This window comes from Garra rufa, chromosome 11 (assembly GCF_049309525.1).
Source record: "Garra rufa chromosome 11, GarRuf1.0, whole genome shotgun sequence".
Lineage (NCBI taxonomy): Eukaryota > Metazoa > Chordata > Actinopteri > Cypriniformes > Cyprinidae > Garra > Garra rufa.
The window spans coordinates 29695423-29719091 of record NC_133371.1 but is presented as its reverse complement, the minus strand read 5'-3'; the positions used below and the strand labels follow the sequence as shown (position 1 = coordinate 29719091).

Sequence of the window (23669 nt, the reverse complement as noted above, 5' to 3'; positions counted from 1 at the left end):
ATTATTTGAGATGACACTGTGGCAGAAATGTCCCTGAGCTGATGCTCTGTCTACAATGTCAAACTTTATCCACCTTTTTCTTCAACGCATAAGTAAGCTTATGGGTGAGACTTCCGGTTCATTAGCCGCAATAGGGAAATAACCACAAGAATAACAATGTGCAGTAAACGGTAAAACTGTTTGCACTACAAACCAGTGTGTTCATAATTAAGATATTACATTAAAATGATATAGTAAGACACCAATTTGCAATATTAAGCAGCAAAACCAGCTACTTTGTAAAGCTAAAAATAGCTTGACGATGAGACCGGAAGCCACCCGTCAATTTACCATAAACCATAAAATACTTTATAGCTACCGTTGTATATTATTAATTAAAATAACAAATACTAGTGAGACTAGTGGGTGTGAACGTGAGTTTTAAGTCTATTGGACCAAATAAGTGTGTCCATAGTTAAAGAAACGAATATAAAAAGTTTTTTCGTCTTTCTTTATGAAAACAAACCACGGTTTATTGTAGTGAAAGTGTGGTAACAGTGTTTTTTTGGCGTATTGATTACCATTTGTATAGCCACCCCAGATAGCACAAGATGTCTGTTAAAGATCACTTAAATTGGAAAGCATCTGCAGTGTACAAACATCTGACAGACATCTTTCAGATGTAAGTTTTACATGCATTCTAAATTATAAACATCTTAAAAACATCAAATAGATGTCCAATTAACATCTGACAGGAAACATCCTATAGACATATTCCAGATGAGCAAACACTCTCCAAAAATACGTCTTTTAGATGTAAATGCAGACGTCAAATAGATGTCTCCGTGATGTATCCCTGTTGAAAAAAAACTGCATATGCTGGTTAGGTAGGTTTTGATGCTGGTATGCTGATTTAAGCTGGTCCTTTGCTGGTTTATGCATGACCAGCAAAGGACCAGCAAAAACCAGCTAAGGACCAGCATTAACCAGCAAAGGACCAGCATAAATCAGCTAAAACCAACCTCAAAACCTACCTAACCAGCATATGCTGTTTTTTTCAATGAGAAAAAAAAAATCCCTATCAGGGATTTGTATAGCCACACGTACGTCTGCAAGATGTCTGTTAAAGATCACTCAAACTGGAAAGCATCTGCGGTGTACAAACATCTGACAGATGTCCTTCAGATGTCAGTCATAAATCATAAACTTCTTAAAGACATCTAATAGATGTCTATATTTGATTTCTGAATGGAAACATCCTATAGAGGTATTGCAGACACTCTTAAAAATATGTCTTCCATATGTAAATGCAGAAGTCAAATAGACATGGTTTAACTAAAAGAAACCATGTTTTTTGGTTTTATTTGTAGTAAAACTATGGTTAATTAAAGGGTGTGTAAATGAGCAACCAAAGTCAACATTTTGTTCTTGACAGCGTGTATGTTTCCGCATTCCAACCTGAAAACCCACACAAAAGTCGGAAGTACGACCTACCACCTCGGGAAATGGAAGCATGTGCATGCGTCAATAAACAAAAGGTGCATTCAGATAAGGATTAAATGCCATTTAGCGATTGGCTGACGTAGTGACTGCATCATCAGTTTCCAGTGCTCATTTTCGGAGGTCTTGTCCTTTTTGATGTGGATGTGACCAATCAAACGCTTGGAAGGCTTCTTTGAAGGCTGAACTTCGTAAACAGACACTATAATGGTGCATTCTCTAATCTGTTGATCTGGCAACACAAAGGTCAGGACCTCATTGAACACAGTCACCTCCCAGCGCTTCTTCTGGTTTGTCCTCTGATGTCGAAGTTTGCAGTGGTTGCAGGTAATGCTGGTTCTGGCATAGAGAGCTGTGAAAAATAAAATAAACTTAATTTTAGATCATTTATTAAGCTTGGTTAATGTTAAATTGTAAATACACTATTCTTAAAGGGATAGCGCACCCAAAAATGATAATTCTGTCAATAATTATTCACCCTCATGTCATTCCAAACCCGTAAGACCTTCACTGAAGAGAAGACATTTTTGTGTAAAGTTGTTATTTTTGTTTTCTCTGTGCACAAAAAGTATTCTTATTGCTTCATTACATTACGGTTGAACCACTTGTGTCACATTAACTGTTTCAGCAATGTCCTTACTACCTTTCAGAGCCTTGAACGTGTCAGTTGCTGTCTATGCAGGGTCAGAAAGCTCTCGGATTTCATCAAAAATATCTTAATTTGTGTTCTGAAGATGAACGAAGGTCTCATGTTTGGAACGACATGAGGGTGAGTAATTAATGACAGAATATTCATTTTTGGGTGCACCATCCCTTTAATTTTTAAAAGGCTATAAGCAATTTCGAACACTCCAACAATTCCACTCATTTATGATTCCTCACCTCTCTCAGTCTTATTGGGATGACATACTGTGCGGATCTTCAACACTCCCACCTCCAGCCTCTGAGATGTAGGCAAGTATTTCAGAGAAAGCAGTGCCTCACCAACCATGTCCTACACAGAAAATGTACCAGTTATTCCTCATCTCATAATTTCCAATTTGTTATACTGGGATAAAACATACTTTCTTGGGTACTTGCAGATCCTCTCTTAACTCCAGGGGATATGAAAGCTTCAGACTGTTCAGGGCAGCACGGGCCTCTCCTAGAACTCCATGTCTTGAGTATTTATCAAAATCCCTAACCTAAAAGAAAAATCTCAAGTGAATTACCACATCATGATAAAATAAAATGCAAGGCATGTTACGTACCTCAAATCTAACAGTGACTTTTGATACTTCCTCCTGGGCCAGAGTGCAAGAGAACTGATCTCCAAAAACAGGACTGCAGCTCTTTTTCACTAGACGCGTCTGCCATTCATCCAGAACGCACTGCAGTGAATTCTGCTCCTCATCTTCTCTTTCTGCCCACAGCAACCGCACCCAAACAAACGGGTCCACGCTGTGGCTAAAGTCTCGCACGGCTAGATCCTGGGCGTCCAGTACTGTCACCACCAGTTTGGACTGCAGCTGATCGTAGAACAGTGAAAAGCGTAGAGATCCTTGGATGTTCTCCTCTTCCATATCCACCATGCTAGCTAGATCTAAAGTACTGCCCAGGTTAGTGCAAGAGGTGCCAGGGGACATGCGGTGGCTCAGTTCCGCATAAAGAACCTCCATCTGATGGACAGAGTGTGTATCTGGTCTAGTAAAATCATAGTCTCATTGGATATTTAGAAATATGCACATCATTTGACAAGCAAAGCAAACCATCTGTGAAACATGTTTTATATCTATTGTGTGTGATCTAGGTCAAAGCAAGCAAACACTAAGGAAGCAAACAGTACAAAATGGATGCTTTCCAGGTGATGAAGATAATGATGGCTTATGTAAATGTATCTTACCTTAGCGTCATTTGTTTGTGTAGCATACTGAAAACCTCCGCTCCTAGCCAACAGGCTATCTGCTAACAAAATATTCACTGGAATCAAATAGATGTTGATAGATATTCTGCATAAACCCAATTAGCATGTCTTCTATACTTTATTATTAAACATACTATTCAAAAGTTTTGGGTCAGTAAGATTATTAATGTTTTTGAAAGACTGCTAGGTTGCTAACCAAGACTTTATTTGATCATAAATACTAAAAACGGCTATATTTCTGTTTTTGTTGTGTCACATGATCTTTTAGAAATCATTCTAATATGCTGATTTGGTGTTTAATGTGGAAACTATGATACATTTTATTACTTCTTTGATGACTAGAAAGTTCAAAGGAACATAATACAGTTTCTTTACAGTTTCTTTTGGTCAATTTAGGGCATCCTTTCTTAATAAAAGTATTAATTTTAAGTACTCAACAACTACAAAAGTATCCTTATAATGACCCTTAAACCTTTGAACACTACTGTAGATATACAGTCAAGCCCGACATTATTCATACCCCTGGCAAATTCTGACTTAAAGTTACTTTTATTCAACCAGCAAGTTTTTTTGACGGGGAATGACACAGGCTTCTCCCAAAAGATAATTAGACGATGTGAAGATTAGAAGAGGCATCATTGTGGGGGAAAAATATTTCTTAGCTTTTATTTACATTTGAACAAAAAGTGGCATGTCCAAAATTATTCATACCCTTTGCAAACTGTCACAGTCTGTGGGAAAATCCAAAGTTCTATACCATTCCAAATAGTCCAAGCTGTTCTAAAGCATCCTAATTACCCTGATTCATTGGGAACAGCTGTTTTAATCAACGCAACAGGTGAAAAACAGAAACTCTCTGCTGTTGGTTTGTGGACAGTCATGGCTAAGACAAAGGAGCTCACTGAGAACCTTCGGCTGCGCATTGTGGCTACTCACAAGTCGGGAAAGGGCTATTAGATCATATCGAAATGTTTTGAAGTTCCAGTGGCTACAGTGCAAAGTATTATTAAAAAATACAAGACGTTCCGCATTGTGAAAAATCTCAGAGGACGTGGTCAGAAGCCAAAAGTGACACCTGTGCTGGCCAGGAGGATAGTGAGAGAGGTAAAAAAGAATCTAAGGATCACCACCAAGGCCATCCTGATGAATCTGGGCTCTGCTGGTGGCAACATCTCAAGGCAGACAGTCCAACGGACACTGCACACCGCTGGGTTCCACGGACGTAGACCAAGGAGGACACCACTTTTCCAGATAAGGCACACAAAAGCCTGCTTGGCCTTTGTAAATGCTCATCTGGACAAAGAAGAAGACTTCTGGTCTTCTGTTTTATGGTCAGATGAAACAAAAATTTTATAGTTTGGCCACAATGATGTGTCCTACATTTGGCGTAAAAAAGGAGAAGCCTTCAACCTTAAGAACACCATCCCCACTGTCAAACATGGTGGTGGGAACCTAATGTTTTGGAGGTTATTTTTCAGCCGGTGGACCAGGGAACCTAATCCCAGTAAATGGCACCATGAAAAGGAGCAATACATCAAAATTCTCAACAACAACATCAGGCAGTCTGCAGAGAAACTTGGCCTTGGGCACCAGTGGACATTTCAGCACGACAACGACCCAAAACACACAGCAAAAGTGGTAAAGAAATGGTTAGCAGACAAAAACATTATAGTTTTGCAGTGGCCCAGCCAGAGTCCTGACTTAAATCCAATTGGGAATCTGTGGAGGGAGCTAAAGATCAGGGTGAAGGCAAGGAGACCCTCCAACCTGAAAGAGTTGGAGCTCATCGCTAAAGATGAATGGGCAAAAATACCAGTGGAGACATGCAAAAAGGAGGAAGCGTTTGATTGCTGTAATAGCCAATAAATGCTTTTCTATTGATTATTAAGAAGGGTATGAATAATTTTGGCACTTTTTGTTCAAATGTAAATAAAAGATCATTTTTTCCACAGTGATGCCTCTTGTACATCTTTTTATTATCTTCTGGGAGACGTCTGTGTCATTTCTAATAATAATAATAATAAAAAAAATGCTAGTTGAATAAAAGTAACTTTAAGTCAGAACTTGCCAGGGGTATGAATAATTTCGGGCTTGACTGTAATAAATAATATAATCTAAGTCACAAATACTAAATGCGTATCTAAAACTACAACTGTTAATAGCAATATGACTAATCTTGTGTAATATTAGGTTAAATATAAAAATCAAGTAATTCATTTGCATGAAAACTTACCAGGTCTTCGTGAAACAGGTAACTGTGTACAGAAGCGGTAAATCTGCCATAACAGAAGGCAGAGTGCTATAAGGAAAAGGACAACAGATATGCCCAAAATACCATATTCCAATTCCTCTGAGAATGCCAGTTGAATTTCTCTGAACGACAAACCCAAAATGGCAAAGAAAATCATGTCTGTCTACCATGTACAGACCTGGAAATGAAGGACATAGCGTTTTTTTATTGGGTTTATTGATATTGGTTGACAAGAATCAGATATATTTAATATAAAATATACCATATGAAGTATAAAATGAAGTACCTTTATATGTCTGTCTGTTTTGAGATACTCCCCAAGCAAAGACAAGGGTGGATTCTTGCAGGTTTAGGCATACTAAGTATATTTTGAAAATGAAAGCATTTAAAAAAGAACCAAAGGCACAAACCCTACCTTTATAAGTTTAATTTTCATTCGTTAGTTCCATTTTTGTGAAAAAGCTACGACCGGAGCGGATCCATATTCAGATGTAGTTGACAGCGATCACCTGACATATAATCAGCAAACACAAGGGCAAACCTGTTTGAGCACTTGTTCATTAAACAGACTTCATCTGCACTGCCTTCGTAAAGCTACAGCTGACACTTAAGATAGATACGATGTGTTTCATTGGCAAATGTAGAATTGCTCTCTCTTTCTTTGCTAGCCTACTACACTGTGCAAATTCAATGGCCAGTTTATCACTGCCTGTATCCAAATGGCCACAGCTTGTGAGATTAGATAATTGCTTATGGAAAGGAGTGTCAGTATTGTAGATGGGAGAACCTCAATTTGCCTTTCAGAATAAAATAATATTCACAGAGATGTCATATTCTACCTGAGAAAACTGTGGATGACTCTATACTAAAATAAAAACAGTAGATGATTATGATGCAATAATTTGTAATAATAGTATAACTGCACTCTGCAATGAGATATAGCTGAACATAAAAAATATGGACTAAGCTGAACTGTTCATTTATTTGAAAGTCTGCACCTGTGTATAAGAAAATGGTTACAGTTAAAGTCAAAAGTTTACATACACCTTGCAGAATCTGCAAAATGTTAATTATTTTACCAAAATGAGAGGGATCATACAAACTGCATGTTGTTTTTTATTTAGAACTGACTTGAATAAGATATTTCACATAAATACATATAGTCCACAAGAGAAAATAATAGTTGAATGATCCACAGCTGTGTTTTTTTGTTTAGTGATGGTTGTTCATGAGTCCCTTGTTTGTCCTGAACAGTTAAACTGCCCACTGTTCTTCAGAAAAATCCTTAAGGTCCCACAAATTCTTTGGGTTTTCAGCATTTTTGTGTATTTGTGCACAAACTTTTGAACAGGGTCATTTTAATTTATAATTTTTTTCCTCTTGTGGAAGTATATAAGTGAAATATCTTATTCTATTATATATTATCTATTCTATCTTTATATATTATATTATTTATATATTTCACTTATATACTTATATAATTTATAAAAATAGCCCTGTTCAAAAGTTTGTACACAAACACACAAAAATGCTGAAAACCCAAAGAATTTGTGGGACCTGCAGGATTTTTCTGAAGAATACATCTTTATTCATACATATACATTTTTATGGTTTTTAAGCCTTCTACAACACATTGTTATGCTTTACAAAACCATGAAAAAATAAATAATAAATAGTTCAGGTAGTTTTTCCTTGCCCTTAATGACTGTCATACCCTGTTGTAATTCATAAAGATGGCTTAAATTGTGAATAACATTCAGAATTATGGCTGTTTGTTGCAGTTAAACAAGAAAATGTGGCTTAAACTTTTTCATTATTTACCAAGCTCGATGTTATTATCATTTAAATGCCAATATGTCACAATAATTGAATCATAAGCCACTCTGATTGCTGTCACATTCACCATCCCATATATTGAAGTAGCATTTCATAAGCAAATAAATAAATAAAGATTATTAAATACATACATACAGTTGCTTCTATTGCTCGCATCTAAAACCATTTGCAGCTTCACCAGGGTAGTTGTTCACCAGTATAGTGAAGAAATGACCCATGATCCTTTTCAGTCAAACCACCAATCACAGACAACACACAGGAAATGCTTTCCTCAGGGCTCAATGGTGCCTGTATAAAAAGCAATCAACAAATCATAAGAGTCCATCACCCGTTTCAGACATTTTGTAACAATTTGGTTAGCAGATAGAAGAAAAAGACTCACTTCAGGTCCACCCATATCAGTGCGTACCCAGCCTGGATGCAGAGCCATACACAGGATACCATCTGCCTCCAGGTCCACTGCCAAGCATCTGGTGACCATATTCAGTGCACTCTGATACAAAGCAAATGAAACCGAGTATCTCCACTGATATGTTCACAGACATCTTCCCTGGGAATTAAACTTTTATCTTGACATTTGAGCACCAGGAACACAATATCACAAACCTTTGATGTTCTATAGGGGTACCATTTGAAACTATTGGCACGATCACCCCAGTAGAGCTCGATTGAACCTAGTAGAGATGTCATATTGATGACTGCAGCTTTGTGGATGCCCATCCCTGATCCCTTTGCAGCTGCTCGCTTCAGCAGTGGGAGCACGGCCTGCATGACAAGTTCAGTAAGTCAGTACGTTTGGCATGAGTGTGCATATGTGAATATATTGTTTGTTGTTTCAGTTTGAGAAAAGAAACCTTTGTGATCATCAATGGAGCAACAGAGTTGGTATGGAAGTTTTCCAACATCTTATCTGCAGTGACTGTCTCAAGGTTAGCAACTACGTTAATTCCAGCATTGTTGATGAGACAGTTCAGACCCTCCTCTTGAACAAGCTGTTCCACCTCGGATGCAGCTCTCTCTATACTCTCCTGACTTGTAACATCTAGTAACAGAGACGTCCACGATTAACACTAAGGTGAAAAAGCACACATTAAAGGGGTCATGACATGAGAAACCAAATTTCCCTTGATCTTTTGGCATAGAAGAGGTCTTTATATGCCTAATACATCCTGCAAGTTTCATAACTTAAAGGTCCTCATCATCAATAAAAAACAATTTATGTAATAACACTCAAAAACCAACTCGTTTAGATCAGAGGTGCCAGGCGACGTCACCTGGGTGCAGTTGTTTGCATAAACACTGCCTCCAGAGCAAGACATTGACGAATAGTCTTCTTCTCACCATAGGCCCCGCCCACTGGCATTCAAAAATGAGAGAGTCGCATTGCGTCGAAAGCAAATAGAAATTGGTCTGTCGTCAATAGGACAAATGGAGTGAAAAAACGTTCGCTTTGACGCGTTTGGTTACAGATATTAGAAGTTTCCCAGCGTTAGGAACAAGCAGATTTATTTTTAATTGCATCCCGGATCGTGTCAAAGGATTGTTTGTAGTATTTTGTTTTGTAAATGAGGCACAGTGTCATGGATAGTTCATAAAGAAACATTGTTAAAAGATGAAGCGGTACTAGATCTGACTGCAGCTGCATCACAAACTATAAGTAAATGGTTTTATAATTTCATAATGCTTTGTCTGGAAATGACAGTTTTATTTTGATCATGATGTCAAAACACTCACATGCAATAACAAATCCATGTCATGACCCTTTTAATTTCAAATACAGCTTCTTCTAGATCATTGGTTTACGTTAGCCAATTATAACTGGCCGAATACTGACAGGTCGTTTTGACCAGTGTTACCAGAACACAACTTTTACTGGGGGACCACCCTCAAAATGCCATTGGGCTAGTTTTGAGTAGCAATTGGGAGGGATTTGTTGTGAAAACCTGGCAACCCTGGTTTAGACAGAGTCAGAATGATGGTTGAAAATATTTTTTTCAACATTTTTTGTGCTAAAGACATTATAAGTAACATTTATAAGTAAACCTCAAGGAACATTTTAAGATAATTTTAAAAAATCCATGTCATGACACTTAATTTCAAATTCTGCTTCTGCTAGATCACTGGTGTCACCAGCCAAAAATGAATTGAAGACCTTTATGTTTTTCCACAGAAGGGTGAAAAACTAGGCTACATGGCCTCATCCACTAAACCTTTTAAGACAATAATGAAAAGGCAAAGAAAATCTGACCCTTTCCCATTTACGTTAAGTTTGAGGCACATTTGCCTTGTTTACGGATTTATAAAACTACAAATTCCATGGTAGTTCATTGTTATTATAATCCTTTAATTCATCTCTTGAGGGATTTTGTGCACAAAACTGTGTTGTGTTAGATCGCCACCTATCGTCCAATACAAAAAATCTAGGTCATGAAGCAAAAGCCATGAAGAACCACTGTTTCAAACTAAACGCTATAATACTTACCCAGTTTAATGATGTGTACATTTTGATGCTCTTTTGCCAACCTTTGCAATTCCTATAAAACAAAAAGGCTTTTTAAAAATCTATTTCAAACTATTTTTTTCTTTTTTTATAATTATTACACGTTGGCTTTTAGTTCCGTGTAATAATTTCAATGACATGCAATATCTGTTCTTTTAATAAATTATTTAGCACTAAAAATCTAAAAGGAGGTAAATAATATGCACCCTTAATCTTATATATTAACATAACCTACAACGTTTGATGTTCAAATAGTGCACGTTGAGCGTAATTCTTAACATTCTTCTACAGTTAAAATGACTGTAAAAAGATCTGGGGCTGGTTTATAATGTTTGTGTAGTAGGCCTAACGCAAATACTAACGTTACTGTCTGCCCACAGCATTACCTTGGCTCCATCTGGATTGCGGGCAGTAGCGATAATCTTCCCGGGAGAGAAGCCTCCCGTTACCAGACTCTCAACTATCTGCAGCCCGATGCCTCGACTGGCTCCGGTGACCATAAGGTTTGAACAGTTTTTAAACGCATGAGCCATTTTGTCACTTTATAAAAAAAAAAAAGAGATAAAATTCCTATCCAGAAGAAGACAATACAAGTTAGACAACCAGGTGGTTAACAGTGTCGTCTTGAGTCACGTGATCCGGGAATCAGCTGTCTCCGTTGCGTCAGCAAAGTCGACAATTCCCCTGAAGCTCTGCTTCGTTATATTTCGTTTGTTTTAAGGCTCTTTATTATAGATAACGTTCATGTGACACACAGAATGCTGTTTACATAATCTTTCATTTCAAATTAAACACGTGAGTTTTCGTTAAGCTCACTTTTATTTTTTTGTTCATAAACTGTCGTACAGACATTTCGTTATTCGTTCCAGAGAACTTCGGGAGAAATTTCATAAATTTGCTTTAGGAACACAATTAGTTATACAAATATATATGAAGTTTTTCCAAACAGAAAAATCCTTACAACCCGCATGTTTACATAATCAACATCCTGTCACACACAATTAACCACTGAAATATCAGTTATACTGTTCTGTTTTCATTCTAAAATGAATCTTAATTCGATTTTGTCCACATATATAGTGACAGATTTAGTTAGTGTGAATGCCTAATGATTTATGAAATGTATGCGTGATGTTTGGAAATACTAGACAAAGTGCAAGATAAATGTATATTAAATTACAGCAGAACACATGTGGTGCACACATTATGGGCAATCTTTCATCACTAGTAATGAGCTTACGCTGCAGTATAGAATAAGTGCCTTACAGTCATAAACACGTCTAACAAAGTGCTACTGCTCAAGAAGACCTTGGATGCAAATCATCAGTGTGATAAGCGAAAGAGTTCATGCACCACTAGGTGAAATTACAAAAGTTGGTAAACGGACTAGAGTCCTTCAAAGACTTTGCAATTAATGTCCAAACATGAAACCTGGTTTACTCCTTTCAGTGATTTCTCAAAATTAAAGCATATGGGGTAATGATTCAGTCACTCTTATTTAGATATTGTTCTGAAAACAAAAAGATGTTGTTAAAACTGTTCTATCAGAACATTTTGTATCATAAAAAAACATTCTTATCAGTTCAGACACAAGAAATCAAGATAAGTGATATCTTTAAAGTTTGCTTCATTTGCTATCATTTTGAAAGAAAGAATCCTGCCTTAATGTAATGAGCGGGTTCACATTCAGAGTCATGAATTAACATTAATAATACCAAATCAAGTGAACTGGAAGTCTACATTATTACTATTTCATATCTGGTCCTAAAAGACATGCAGCAGAAGACTTTGAGTAATCTAAGTTACTTTTTCTTGCTCTCTGTCTGCTGCAACTAGTCTCTAGTGCCGGTTTCACTTGGTAACAGCGTGGATGGCGTGTGCTAGATATCCCACGTTTGCAGACGTCACACCAGCCACAGAGATCCGTCCGTCCTTTGTCATGTATATCGAGAATTCTTTGATCAGACGCTCCACCTGACAAAGAGCCATAAAGAAGACAAAGTTAGTGAGAAAATGATAGAGAAAATAGCTGAGGGCTTATCAGAGATCGCCAGAATTCACTTGCCTGCTCAGGTTTGAGTCCCGTAAAGCAGAACATTCCGATCTGGTCAATGACATGCTGCCAGTTGTGAGTGGAGCCCTCCTTCTTCAGGTTCGACACAAGCATCTCCCTCATCTTAATGATGCGGTCGGCCATGGCTTTCACCTCCACGAGCCTAACAGAAAAACAGACAGCGATAGTCTGTGAAGCTCAGTTCACATTGGCTGTGAATGTGATGGGACTTTATCTCAGGGCTCACCATTCTTTGTAGAGTTCAGGCGTGTTGAGAATAGTGGAGGCAATACGAGCTCCATTCATTGGGGGGTTGGAGTAGATGGGCCGGATGAGAATTTTCAGCTGGGATTCCACACGCTTAGCCTCTTCAGCGTCCTTACAGACCACCGTGAAGCCCCCGACACGCTCACCTGAAGACACAAAGGTACAGAGCACTGACTTTCCTATTCTTAAAAGAACAGTTCATCCAAAAATGTAAATTTTGACATTACTCACTCTCATGTCATTCCAAATTAAGACCTTTGTTCATTTTCAGAACACAATTTATATTTTGGATATTTTTGATGAAATCTGTTAGTTTTCTGACCTGACAAAGACAGCAAAGCAACTACCATGTTCAAGGGCCAGAAAGGTAGTAAGGGCATCATTAAAATAGTTAATGTGACAGTGGTTTAATTGTAATTTTATTTTAAGATGAACAAAAGGTCTTGCGGGTTTGGAACGACACAAGGGTGAGTAATTAATGACTGCATGTAAATTGTGGGGTAAACTATCCCTTTAAATAATTATATATCGTATGTGCATGTTTAATTTGTATATGAATGTAATATAAGTGAGTTTTTAGAACCTGTTTTATTAATATACAGTTGAAGTCAAAAGTTTACATACACCTTGCAGAATCTGCAAAATGTTAATTATTTTACTAAAATAAGAAGGATCATACAAAATACATGTTATTTTTATTTTATTTAGTACTGACCTGAATAAGATATTTCACATGAAATACATGTAGTCCACAAGAAAAAAAAAGTTGAATTTATAAAATATTACCCTGTTCAAGTTTACATACACTTGATTCTTAATGAGTGTTGTTACCTGATTTTTTTTTTTTTTTTTTTTTTTTTTTTTTAATTGTGATAGTTGTTTGGGTCCCTTGTTTGTCCTGAACACTGCCCAGTGTTCTTCAGAAAAATCCTTCAGGTCCCAAATATTTTAGTTTCTCAACATTTTTGTGTATTTGAACCCTTTCCAACAATGACTATGATTTTGAGATCCATCTTTTCACACTGAGGATAACTGAGGGACTCAACTATTACAGAAGGTTGAAATGCTTACTGGTGCTTCAAAAGGAAAAAACTATGTATTATTAGCCGGGGGTGAAAACTTTTTTTAAATGTGAAGATCAGGGTTAATTTAACTTATTTTGTCTTTTAAGTATCTTTTGAAGGGCAGTACTAAATGAAAAAAAAAAAATACGATATTTAGACAAAAAAAAAGAAAGAAAGAAAGTACATATCTTCATTCTGCTCAAAAGTTTTCACCCCTGGCTGTTAATGCATTGTTTTTCTTTCTGAACTATCAGTGAGCATTTGGAACTTCAGTAATAGCTGCATATGAGTCCCTCGGTTGTTCTTAGTGTGAAAAGATGGATCTCAAAATCATAGTCAATGAGTACGTTTACATGGACAACAATATTCCGATTTTAACGCGATTAAGACAATACTCTGATTAAGAAGCAACCATGTAAACTGAGATTTTTGATTAATTTAATCCGACTAAAGTCATAATCGGAGTAAACACAAATCGAATTAAGACAGGTGGAGTATTCCTATTTTAGTCGCATTATGGAAGACATGTACACACCTTAATCAGACTATTCCCCTTGTAGGACTTTTCGCCACATTTTGTGACAGGATACACACTAATGCTGCGTTCCAGGCAGGTTTTTGAGCTCGTAAATCACGTGTTCAAACCACGACTCAGGACTTTGTAGCGTTCCAGGCAAGTCACGCCAAGCATTTATTATTTTTATAGTATTAATAATTTGATTGCAACGTTATATTGTCCTAAACTCAATTTTTCCACCGTGTGCCACTAAACACCGCACCCCTAGAGGCTTTATTGTTGTTTCTCGGGCTATGTCACGTCAGAACTCGGAACTGGGAGTACGTCGTCGATCTAGTACGAGTTCACGGGTGGGAATTCACGAGTTTGAGTGCCGTTCCAGTGCACTTTCACGGGTAGAAGTTTGGAAAAACACGGGTAACGGGTTGTCTGGAACGCGGCATAACGCTCTCAATTGGTTGCGCTTTGGTTTCATTTTTATTTATTTATTTTTTGCTACAACATGGGCTTAATCAATGCTCATTGCTGATAAATAGCCTAGTTTGTTATCATAATTTTTAGTTTTATGGAAACGTTTTTAACATTCAACCCCCTTTTTCATTAGTATTATTTGTAAGTAGCCTATTTATTTTAATTTTGTGAACGGGATTTCCGCTATTGGAATGTCTTAGGATGCTTTTTACTTTTACTATCGAATTCATGATCTTGGTTTTGCTTGCATATATAAGGCTACACCTATCAATTTTAAGATTAAAACAAATTCTTAAAAGATGGATTTGTTATTTTTAATTAAACAGCATAACAAAAATAAATTAAAACTAGCTTATATAGCATTTATTAACAAAAACTAATAAGACGAGGCATGGACTCCATCACATGCTGTTATATGCCGACTAAACAATTTATTACAGGGCGCGCAAACACTGAGCAATCAAAATAATTAATAAAAAAATTAATAAAAGAAAGCCTCCAAAGCGTAATGTGAGGTAAACGGCAAAGATAACAGGGTTTTCAAAATGAAAACAAACAAAAAAAGTAAAACTAAACTGGCTTTCGGTGACTGTGCTTGCGTGTGGGCTTTTTTTTTTTTTTTTTGTCGTCCTAAAAACTGACTGGCTCTGAAACGCTCGCTGTATGGATCAGACGCTTTGGAGCAGCACAGCACGCACTCGCACAAATGCGACCACGGCAAATTTTAACTCACACATTCTAAAATATTTGTTGCATATGTCCAGTGCCACTTCAAGCTTTTGTAAAATTAAAACCCAAACATCCAAAAGTCTATAACGAAGATGAACTGATAGCGTCGCGTGTGGACGTAATGATGTGTGTCATTAATCGATCTATGTACTATAACATGTAAAACGGGAACATGAAAGTAATATTCTAAAAGCAACTCATGTAAACAGCTTAATCATATTATTGTCTTATTCAGAATAAGGTCATTAATTAGATTACTGGTATCCATGTAAACGTAGTCATTGTCAACAACACGGTATTAGAATCAAGTGTATGTAAACTTTTGAACCGAGCCATTCTTTATAAATTACTATTTTCTGTGGACTTTATGTAAATATATTTTGCGTGAAATATCTTATTCAGGTTGGTACTAAATAAAAAATAACATGCATTTTGTATGATCCCTCTTACCTCTTAAACATTTTGCAGATTCTGCAAGGTGTATGTAAACTTTTGACTTCAACTGTATGATGCTTACCATACAGCCCCATGTTCTTAGCAAAAGACTGGGACAAAAGAATGTTGTGCCCCTGCTCGATGAAATAACGCACAGCCCAAGCGTCACGATTAATGTCACCACTGGCAAATCCCTGGTAAGCCATGTCAAAGAACACCAGGAGATTTCTTTTCTGTTGAAACGAGAGCAAAGAAACTTATTATCACTGAAATAGTCATTCATTTGAAACTGAGGACAGTCATTCTTCTATCGGTCCAAATGGTCAAACACAAAGATAAGGAACAGACAAGATAATGTATAGGGCTTTCCACCTATCTCTCTCTGTCACTTAACTGAGTAGCTTTTCTAAGACCTGCGGCCAGCTGTATTTTGGACTTTAATTTAATGCCAGAACCAGTTACCTTAATCAGAGCGGCCATCTCTTTCCACTGCTCGGGCCTTGGGTCCACTCCTGTGGGGTTATGAGCGCACGCGTGCAGAACAATCACACTCTTCTCAGGGATTTTCTGAAAGAGATTATTATAAAAAAAAAAATGTTTAATTCATTTGTAGGATGTTCCCCCCACAATAAATATTATGACATGGATGGCTTAATTTAACGTAATTGATGTCACAAGATATAAAAACATTTTCTCTTACTGAAATATCATCCAAGGCTCCTTTAAAGTCAAAACCACAGGTTTTGGGATCATAGTACGAGTAGGCCTTCAGCTGCATGCCTGCATCTCTGAAGATAGGGGTGTGGTTTCCCCAGGAAGGTTTAGGCAGGTACACGTCCCGGGACGCATTGTGGAATCGTGACTAGTCAACGAAAAAAGTGAGAGACAGAGGTGTGACCACTTATGGTAAAAAAAACATTTCATAAGTTTTAACCCCCTTACAATTAATAATCACCAGACGTAAGCAAAGAGTCAACAGTGATCACTCAATTTTTAAATAGCCTTGGTTCTAAAAAAAATATTATTCCAAATCATAAAAAAGTCTCAAACCAAAGCAATCAGCCTTAACACAGCATTAAAAACTCAAAGCTAAAGCAAAAAAAAAAAAAAAAGACATACCACAAAGTTACCGCCAACACGCAGAGATCCAGTTCCTGAGATAGTCTGGACGGTGATGCTCTGTGGGCACAGAGAATTGGCAATTAACAATCGCATCTAATAATTTAATAATCAAAAGACTTGCTTTCAAAATGTTTTGCTTTAAAGTACTTACTCTTCCGCTCTTTAAGACCTCATTATCAGGTCCAAGAGCCAGCTGAGCGCAGGCCTTTGAAAATTCTGCCAACCCTCCAATAGGAAGGTACTCTTTATCCAACTTCTTAGCTGCAATCTGGGCCTCAGCCTGACAATACAAAAATCTGTCATTTGTTTTGGGCAGGGATTAGAATATTAAAACTTTATTTGGCTGATTGGACATGGATAGCATTATGGACAATTGCTGTTTTAAATGTAGGCCAGCTATTATGGGTGGGCGATATGACCTAAAATTAATATCACGGTATTTTTCATCTTTTGAACGGTGACGGTATAATATCACGGTATTACTTTTTTGGGAGGAGTAGCCTGTCCTGTCCCTTTAGTATGTGAATAAAGTTAATATTTTTATAATATAATAAGTAAATGGTAGGTATCCTTATCAAAAAGAGACATGGGAGAGTATGCATTCTCAACATATTTATTTTGCAAAAAACCTAAAGATCTTACTTGACAGTGTACAACAAAACAAAAATTATTTTTTTTATTGAAATTTAATTTCTGCAATATTTAAAACCTTTAAATAACTGGGGGGAAATCAACCCATGGCAGCAATTCTGTGGGGAAAAACGCGGACTTGGCAACCCTGCATCCAACACGAGCTGCTGGAGTTAAAGGAGAAGTCCGGTGTGATATTGACCTAAAGTGTGTTGAATCATGATACCGAGTGTGAACTTACCCTTCATAGCTCAACTTGGCTTGTCGACTGCAGTCCGAAATCTGGCGTTGCTAACAACAGGTTGTCAATGAGGGTGAATAGGGCATCGGAGTAGCCATGTAAATAAATTACTGTTTTACACCATTTACGAGGCACAAAGTAGCTCCACACTTCATTGGTAGACTTCCAAGGGCCCTGACATTTTAAACGAGACATTGAGAACTCTGAAAAAGCACTGGTAGTTTATTTACAAGAAGATTTATACAGACATTCCCCTTAGTAAAATTACCGGCCGCCGTCATCTTGAATTTAGTCACGATAAGTCGAGTGACGAGCAGGAAGGAAACTACAACCTGATAAGTTGATAACCTGATAAGTTCCTTCCTGCTCGTCACTCGACTTATCGTGACTAAATTCAAGATGGCGGCGGCCGGTAAATTTCTTCCAGGTACTGTCTGTTATTTATCTCTAAATTAAAAATGAAATTTATCATTTACTTAATATTGTGGCAGTTTTTTTCTCTGTGGTATCGAAAATAGTATCGAATATCGATATTTTTCAAGGTATCGTATCGAAGTTAGAAATTCCAGTATCGTGACAACACTAGACTGGAGGATTTGCTGCAATCTTGTACTCACTGACAAATATCTATTAACGTTATAAGATGTGCTGCTCCCTTTACACAGAGTGTGCGTTATCGCAAAATCGAAAGTAAAAGTAAACAGGCCGGTCGCGTTCGCCTCGCGCCCGCTCAATTTGTGATCCGCTGTGTAAATCCCTCGGCCGGTCGTCCCGATTGCCACTCCGCCCCTGGTATAGGGTACAGGCCCGACCTTTCTTCACGATGTTTCACCAGTCGTTTAATGGCCACTCCCCTTTTACCTACCACCTGCTAAGCTGATACGAATACGTTTTACTTTTTTATTTACAACAAGATATATAGTATAAGGACAGGTATTCAGACCACAACTGAACGTTTGAAGAAAATTCAATGCCTTATTATTTAGAATGAGCTATTATTGATGTAAATGCAGCCATTCGAGGCACATAATTGATTTATTACGGTATTGACGGTATGTCATGGCGCAATGTCACACCGGTGCTGACTATGACACCGGTGTACCGCCCACCCCTACCAGCTATAAAAGAGAAAAAGTGCTTTAGAATGTAAAATAGTATAGCTAGGGTGACACAGGGAAGTCTAATATGACAATAGCATAATGTATGATTGTTACATTGTAATGAAAGGGATAGTATAACCAAAAAAGAATAGTGTCATCATTTACTCGCTCCTACACCTCTATAATATGGGAGTCAATAGTTGTTTTTTTCATCACCCTGTTTTTATGCTCATTTTGACAGATTGCGTCAGAAACAAGTGATGGAAACAGTAAATTTAAAGGAAAAATCCCTCAATTTGCAAAAAACTATTTACGCTCACTTAAGGTGGTTTTTGACTGTGCAAAAAAGGGTTAATACAAATAATGGGAGATGGAAACACATTTGCCAAGTAAATTCCTCCATGCGCATCAAAAAAGTAATGCATTACAATATTGTCATTTCATAAAAAAAGTAACTAATTGCATTACTTGGTTACTTTTTTATTTTTAATAACAAAAAAGCAACTATAAAGGCCCTTTCACACCAAAGGGGAAATTAATAAGCCTCAAACTAAAGGAAATAATAAATGGGAAAACAAAGTAACTTTTGAAAAAGTAATTCTAATATTTTCTTAAAAATTTAAAAGTAATGTTACTTTACTAATTACATGAAAAAAGTAATAAAAACGTGTAATGCGTTACCCCCAACACTGTTTATTATATGTGAACATTATATTCAGTGGCTTCTCCTACTTCTAATAGTGATATTTAGTGCCAGTTTATCAGAAAGTGATGATTTTGTTCTCCAAGTCGTTGGATGGAAATGGTGCTTATTCGCAAATGTTTTAAATGCGATATCCAATTTTGCACAAAAGTTAAATTCGCAACTTTGGATGGAATCCCAGCTAGTGTCTACCATTAACTGTTTGGCTACTAAAATTTTTTCAAAATATTTTCTTTTGTGTTCAACAGCTAAAAGAAATTCATGCCGTTTTGAAACAACTTGAGGGTGATTAAATGACAACAGAATTTTTTGGTGAATTGTCCCTTGAAGGCATGTAAGATATGCAAGATAGCACCTTTTGGACACAGCTCAGAACAAACGGCTTGCCCTGATCGTCTCTATACGCTCCTACACCAAGGTTCATCTTCTTGGGGTTAGTGTCACGCTTGAAGGCCTCTGTGACACCCAGGATGGGATCAGGGGGTCCCATTTGTACCTCTGTCCACCATGAGCTGAAGAAAAATAAGAATACTAATTTAAGTTAACTACTGAGTGCATAGGCTGCTCTAGTTACAACTGCACACTGTCATAGGAAATGGATTCAAAGTTAAATTATATTTTAGAAGCCGAATTCATATTTAAAAGTTACAGTTTGCTTTCAGTCTTGCATAAGCCTTTGAAAGTAACTGAGGTCAAACACTTTTAGCGCTGAACTCCAAAGAATGTGGAGCAGTGCCGAAGACTTAAGTTCAAACATCTCTAATATTTAAAAATAGACCACCTTGTCTTTACACCGTCTGACTCTAAAACCGATTTGCGTATACATTAGGAGAAATATCTACCCATACTTTGGACGTCTCATTAAAATTTCTCATAAGGCAATTATCACTACAGAGCTTCTGTTCTTTAGACTGGAAGGAAAGTCATTAAAAGCTTGACGTGCACTGCTAAACTTCTTTACCTCCATTAGTGAGACTTATAGTCATGTCTGAACTCAAACCCTGGAGTTTAAAAATCCCTTCACTGTTAAGCATGTCAATGTCGCATTCCTGTATTTATTCTGATGGATGCATGGCACAGTTTAAAGAATGGCCACGTCCTTCTAAGTAAAGTATGTAAGTGTCTGTTAGCTTGCACAGGCAAACAGTAGGTCAGCACTGTAATTACCAGTGCAAAATGGGTGTATAATTCTAATGTAAACCCCACCCACATGAAGTAGTGCAGTGGTCCAATGAAAAGCGGTGTATAACACCCCACCCTCTGCATCAGAACCAATAATGTGTCATCTTCACACACACAACCCATTTCAACCTGACACTAAATGTCAATCAGCAACTAGAACTACAATAAAGAACATATTTTGTGCAGTTGTTTTTTTTTAAACACACTACTACTTTTATATTCTCAAAAATAAGCAAAACCATGCATCCATGCATGTTTCTGACTAAGAATGGGCTGTAGTGATTGGCCAGTTTTGAAGTAGGTATAATGAGGCATTACTTTTTGTAATATTCCTGCCCAAGTCACATATAATTAAGTAAACCCAAAGCTGAAAAAACTAAATACTAAAAGTTTAAAAAGCAGAATAAAATAAAATGTTGATAAAAATAATAAGCACATAAAATAATGGACTTATTTGTGAATTAACATGTTCTTGTAGTAAAAAATTTAAATGCCCTGCTTGCTGACCAAAAGTTAAGAGAAATTTAAAAAGTAGCAAACAAAATAAATTAATATAATAAATTGCTAGGTGCCTGGCAACCTGCAGCAACAGTGATTATTGGTGTAATTTAATACTTTTATAAACAGAAACAGCAGTATAAAACGAAACGCATACTATTTTCATGCTATAAACTACCAAACTGACATAGAAATATCTATGAACAACCTTGAACCTGATGGTAGCCTAGCTAAACCTGATCTATCACTAACATCATTATGAACATTTCACATGAAAAATATCTCGTCAGTCTGCTGATCTCATGAACTCTGATCGATTACCAAAGCCTTGATGATATATGATAACTTCTGACATTGACCGTCGTCATATGCTATTAAAACGTCTTGTTGAAAGATAAAAACACTCTAAAATATCGACTATTTTGAATTATAAGCACAAGGTTAATATCTGTGTTACAGTAGAGTGGCATACTGTAACTTTCAACGGGGCTGTGCTGCTCAAACAGTCCGCTAACTTGCTAGCAGCACAAGCTAAGTTGGCAACGGAGTGTTTACACAAGAAAAATAAAGCTTTAGGTTACCTTGCACGGAGTTGTAGGACTGCTAAAACAGGGGCCTGAGCCCCGACACTAGTCAAAATCTTAGTGGATTTTAGCAGGGCCATTGCTGGAAGCACAGATGACTCACTGGAAGACAAACGCACACTGACTAGCGACTTGATCTTGTCTGCTGCGTGTGTTGTTTATAGCGCCTCCAAGGACATTGCATTGCATAGCGGCTGGAGACAAGAGGTAGTACATTAAATGAGACAGGGGTAGGAGTACATGGGACTGTGGACTAGAGGACGGGACAGTTAGGAGCAACTGGTGTGATTAGATTAATACTACAGTGAACTATTTTGTCTGTATATCCTTGCCTAGAAAAGGCGGGTTGGCTGATTTTATTTGGTCTTCCAGCTTAGTCATTTTTGGTTTAGTAGGCTGATTTTAGAGGTGTTTTGACTTCTTTAGCTGATTGAGCTGACCAACCAGCTAAAACCAGCAAAACCCCAGCTTAGCCAGGCTGAGAGATCATCTTGACTGGTTTAAACCAGCCAAACAGCACAACATCTGTTGTGGTTAGTTTGAAGTATTCTGCTGCCCTAAATGTTGTGCAAAAGTATCTTGCTATTTTAAAAGTTAATGTTGTAAAAGTGAATAATATTTTAAATGTCATGACTAAAATTGACTGTGTAGTATTGCCTGTGTATCACTACAGCTCTCTTAGGGCCATTCCACAGAATTGGTTCAAAGACAGAGTTGGAAACATCTTGAAAAAAAAGTATTTTCACACATTTTTTTATGTATGCAAATTGTATAATATCCACGATACACATTTCTAGTAATTGTGCAGTAAATTCTAATAATGTATTTTCAGAAAGTTTTGGAATATTTGTCCTCTCCCCAGTAATATATAATTTATTAAAAAGGGTTATATTGACCTATTAAGTTTTTTTTTTTCTATTTTATTAAAACGTTTTCAGAGGTAAATCAATACCAATTAAAATTTTAACAATATTTCAAGTGTGATTTATGAGATTTGCTGTTTTTGAATCCAATTTTTCTTAGTGTAAAAGGCAAGAAGTTGATCCTACTGATCTCAAGTGTAAGGATTCATTAGTTTGAATATACACTGAACCAAAAACTATCATAACATCTTAGTTGAAAATTCATTAAGCTATACTTTATTTTTGACAAAACATCCCATGTTTTGGTAGGGACAGCACATTTCGGTAGTGACAGTAATGTATTGGTAGCGACCACATCACATTACAGAATTTTAATCATAATAAAATACTTAAAATTTGCATAACTGTACTAAAATTTTGTTTATTTCCCCAAATGAAGGATTATGTGTTCCCTTTTGTCACTACTGAAACAATAATGACATGTTCCGGTCGTGACTCTTACGATAGTGACAATTTTATGACATAACACCCAAAAAATGTCACTACTGAAACTTCACCAAATGTTTTAGTTATGACTCTTTTTAATCATTTTAGATTCTTTTCAACCTACCTCAAAGATGCTAATCAGGACATGATTAGCTAGCACATTTCTGAACATGTAAAAAATATAGAAACTTAATGTTATGGAATAAAGTGTGTTTAATTATAGAAAAATGGTGTTCGGTAGTGACACTCTTTTGATCACAAAGATTTTTCATACTTTTGAACACACTTACCTCAAAATGATAGGGCCTATCTACTAACACCTTGTAGCTATGAGAGAGAGGAACACATGAATATTTCCTGATCATAAATGTAGGGGTGTAGTTAAAATCAGTTTTAGCTAATAGACTAAAACATACACTGTTTCAGTAGTGACATGAAAATGCATGACACATTAGTTTTGTTTTTTACATAAACTTTTATAACTTACAAAGAAAATATAAAAACTTAAATTTTCAGAACTGCAATTTTTTTAAAAAAAATCTAAAAGATATTTTAAAAACAACAATGGAATAAAATGCAAAGATTATTTCAATATAATTTTCATAAATTGAATTTAGGGGTTAGGGGTTAGGGTTCGGGACAGCAACCTCCCAATTGAAATAGTTTTGAATAACCCACTAAATAATGATTATTTATATTAAGCTTACTGATATTTAAAAAAAAATATTGTGGTTTTTAAGAGATAATAAAAGAAT

General features: G+C 36.6%; 3 protein-coding genes across 3 annotated transcripts; all 3 read right to left on the bottom strand.

Annotated features, from left to right (window-relative positions):
* Positions 1-1523: 1523 nt before the first annotated feature.
* syt19 (synaptotagmin XIX) lies at positions 1524-3372 on the bottom strand. The gene is made up of 5 exons (XM_073850170.1): positions 3362-3372; positions 2730-3162; positions 2544-2663; positions 2362-2473; positions 1524-1831 (listed from the first exon to the last, which is right to left on the bottom strand). The coding sequence occupies exons 1-5, from the start codon at positions 3370-3372 to the stop codon at positions 1524-1526; spliced, it is 984 nt and encodes a 327-aa protein (XP_073706271.1).
* A 4239-nt stretch (positions 3373-7611) lies between these two features.
* Positions 7612-10502, bottom strand: LOC141345093 (C-signal). Its single transcript, XM_073849958.1, has 6 exons — positions 10356-10502; positions 9952-10003; positions 8324-8511; positions 8076-8234; positions 7852-7962; positions 7612-7757 (listed from the first exon to the last, which is right to left on the bottom strand). Exons 1-6 carry the CDS (start codon positions 10500-10502, stop codon positions 7644-7646), a joined length of 771 nt encoding a protein of 256 aa, XP_073706059.1. The 3' UTR covers positions 7612-7643.
* Positions 10503-11579: 1077 nt separating this feature from the next.
* On the bottom strand, positions 11580-21730 carry got2a (glutamic-oxaloacetic transaminase 2a, mitochondrial). Its single transcript, XM_073850337.1, has 10 exons — positions 21563-21730; positions 19657-19813; positions 16779-16907; positions 16625-16684; positions 16206-16367; positions 15968-16072; positions 15588-15738; positions 12270-12435; positions 12035-12185; positions 11580-11943 (listed from the first exon to the last, which is right to left on the bottom strand). The coding sequence occupies exons 1-10, from the start codon at positions 21643-21645 to the stop codon at positions 11821-11823; spliced, it is 1287 nt and encodes a 428-aa protein (XP_073706438.1). The 5' UTR covers positions 21646-21730; the 3' UTR covers positions 11580-11820.
* Positions 21731-23669: the final 1939 nt, after the last annotated feature.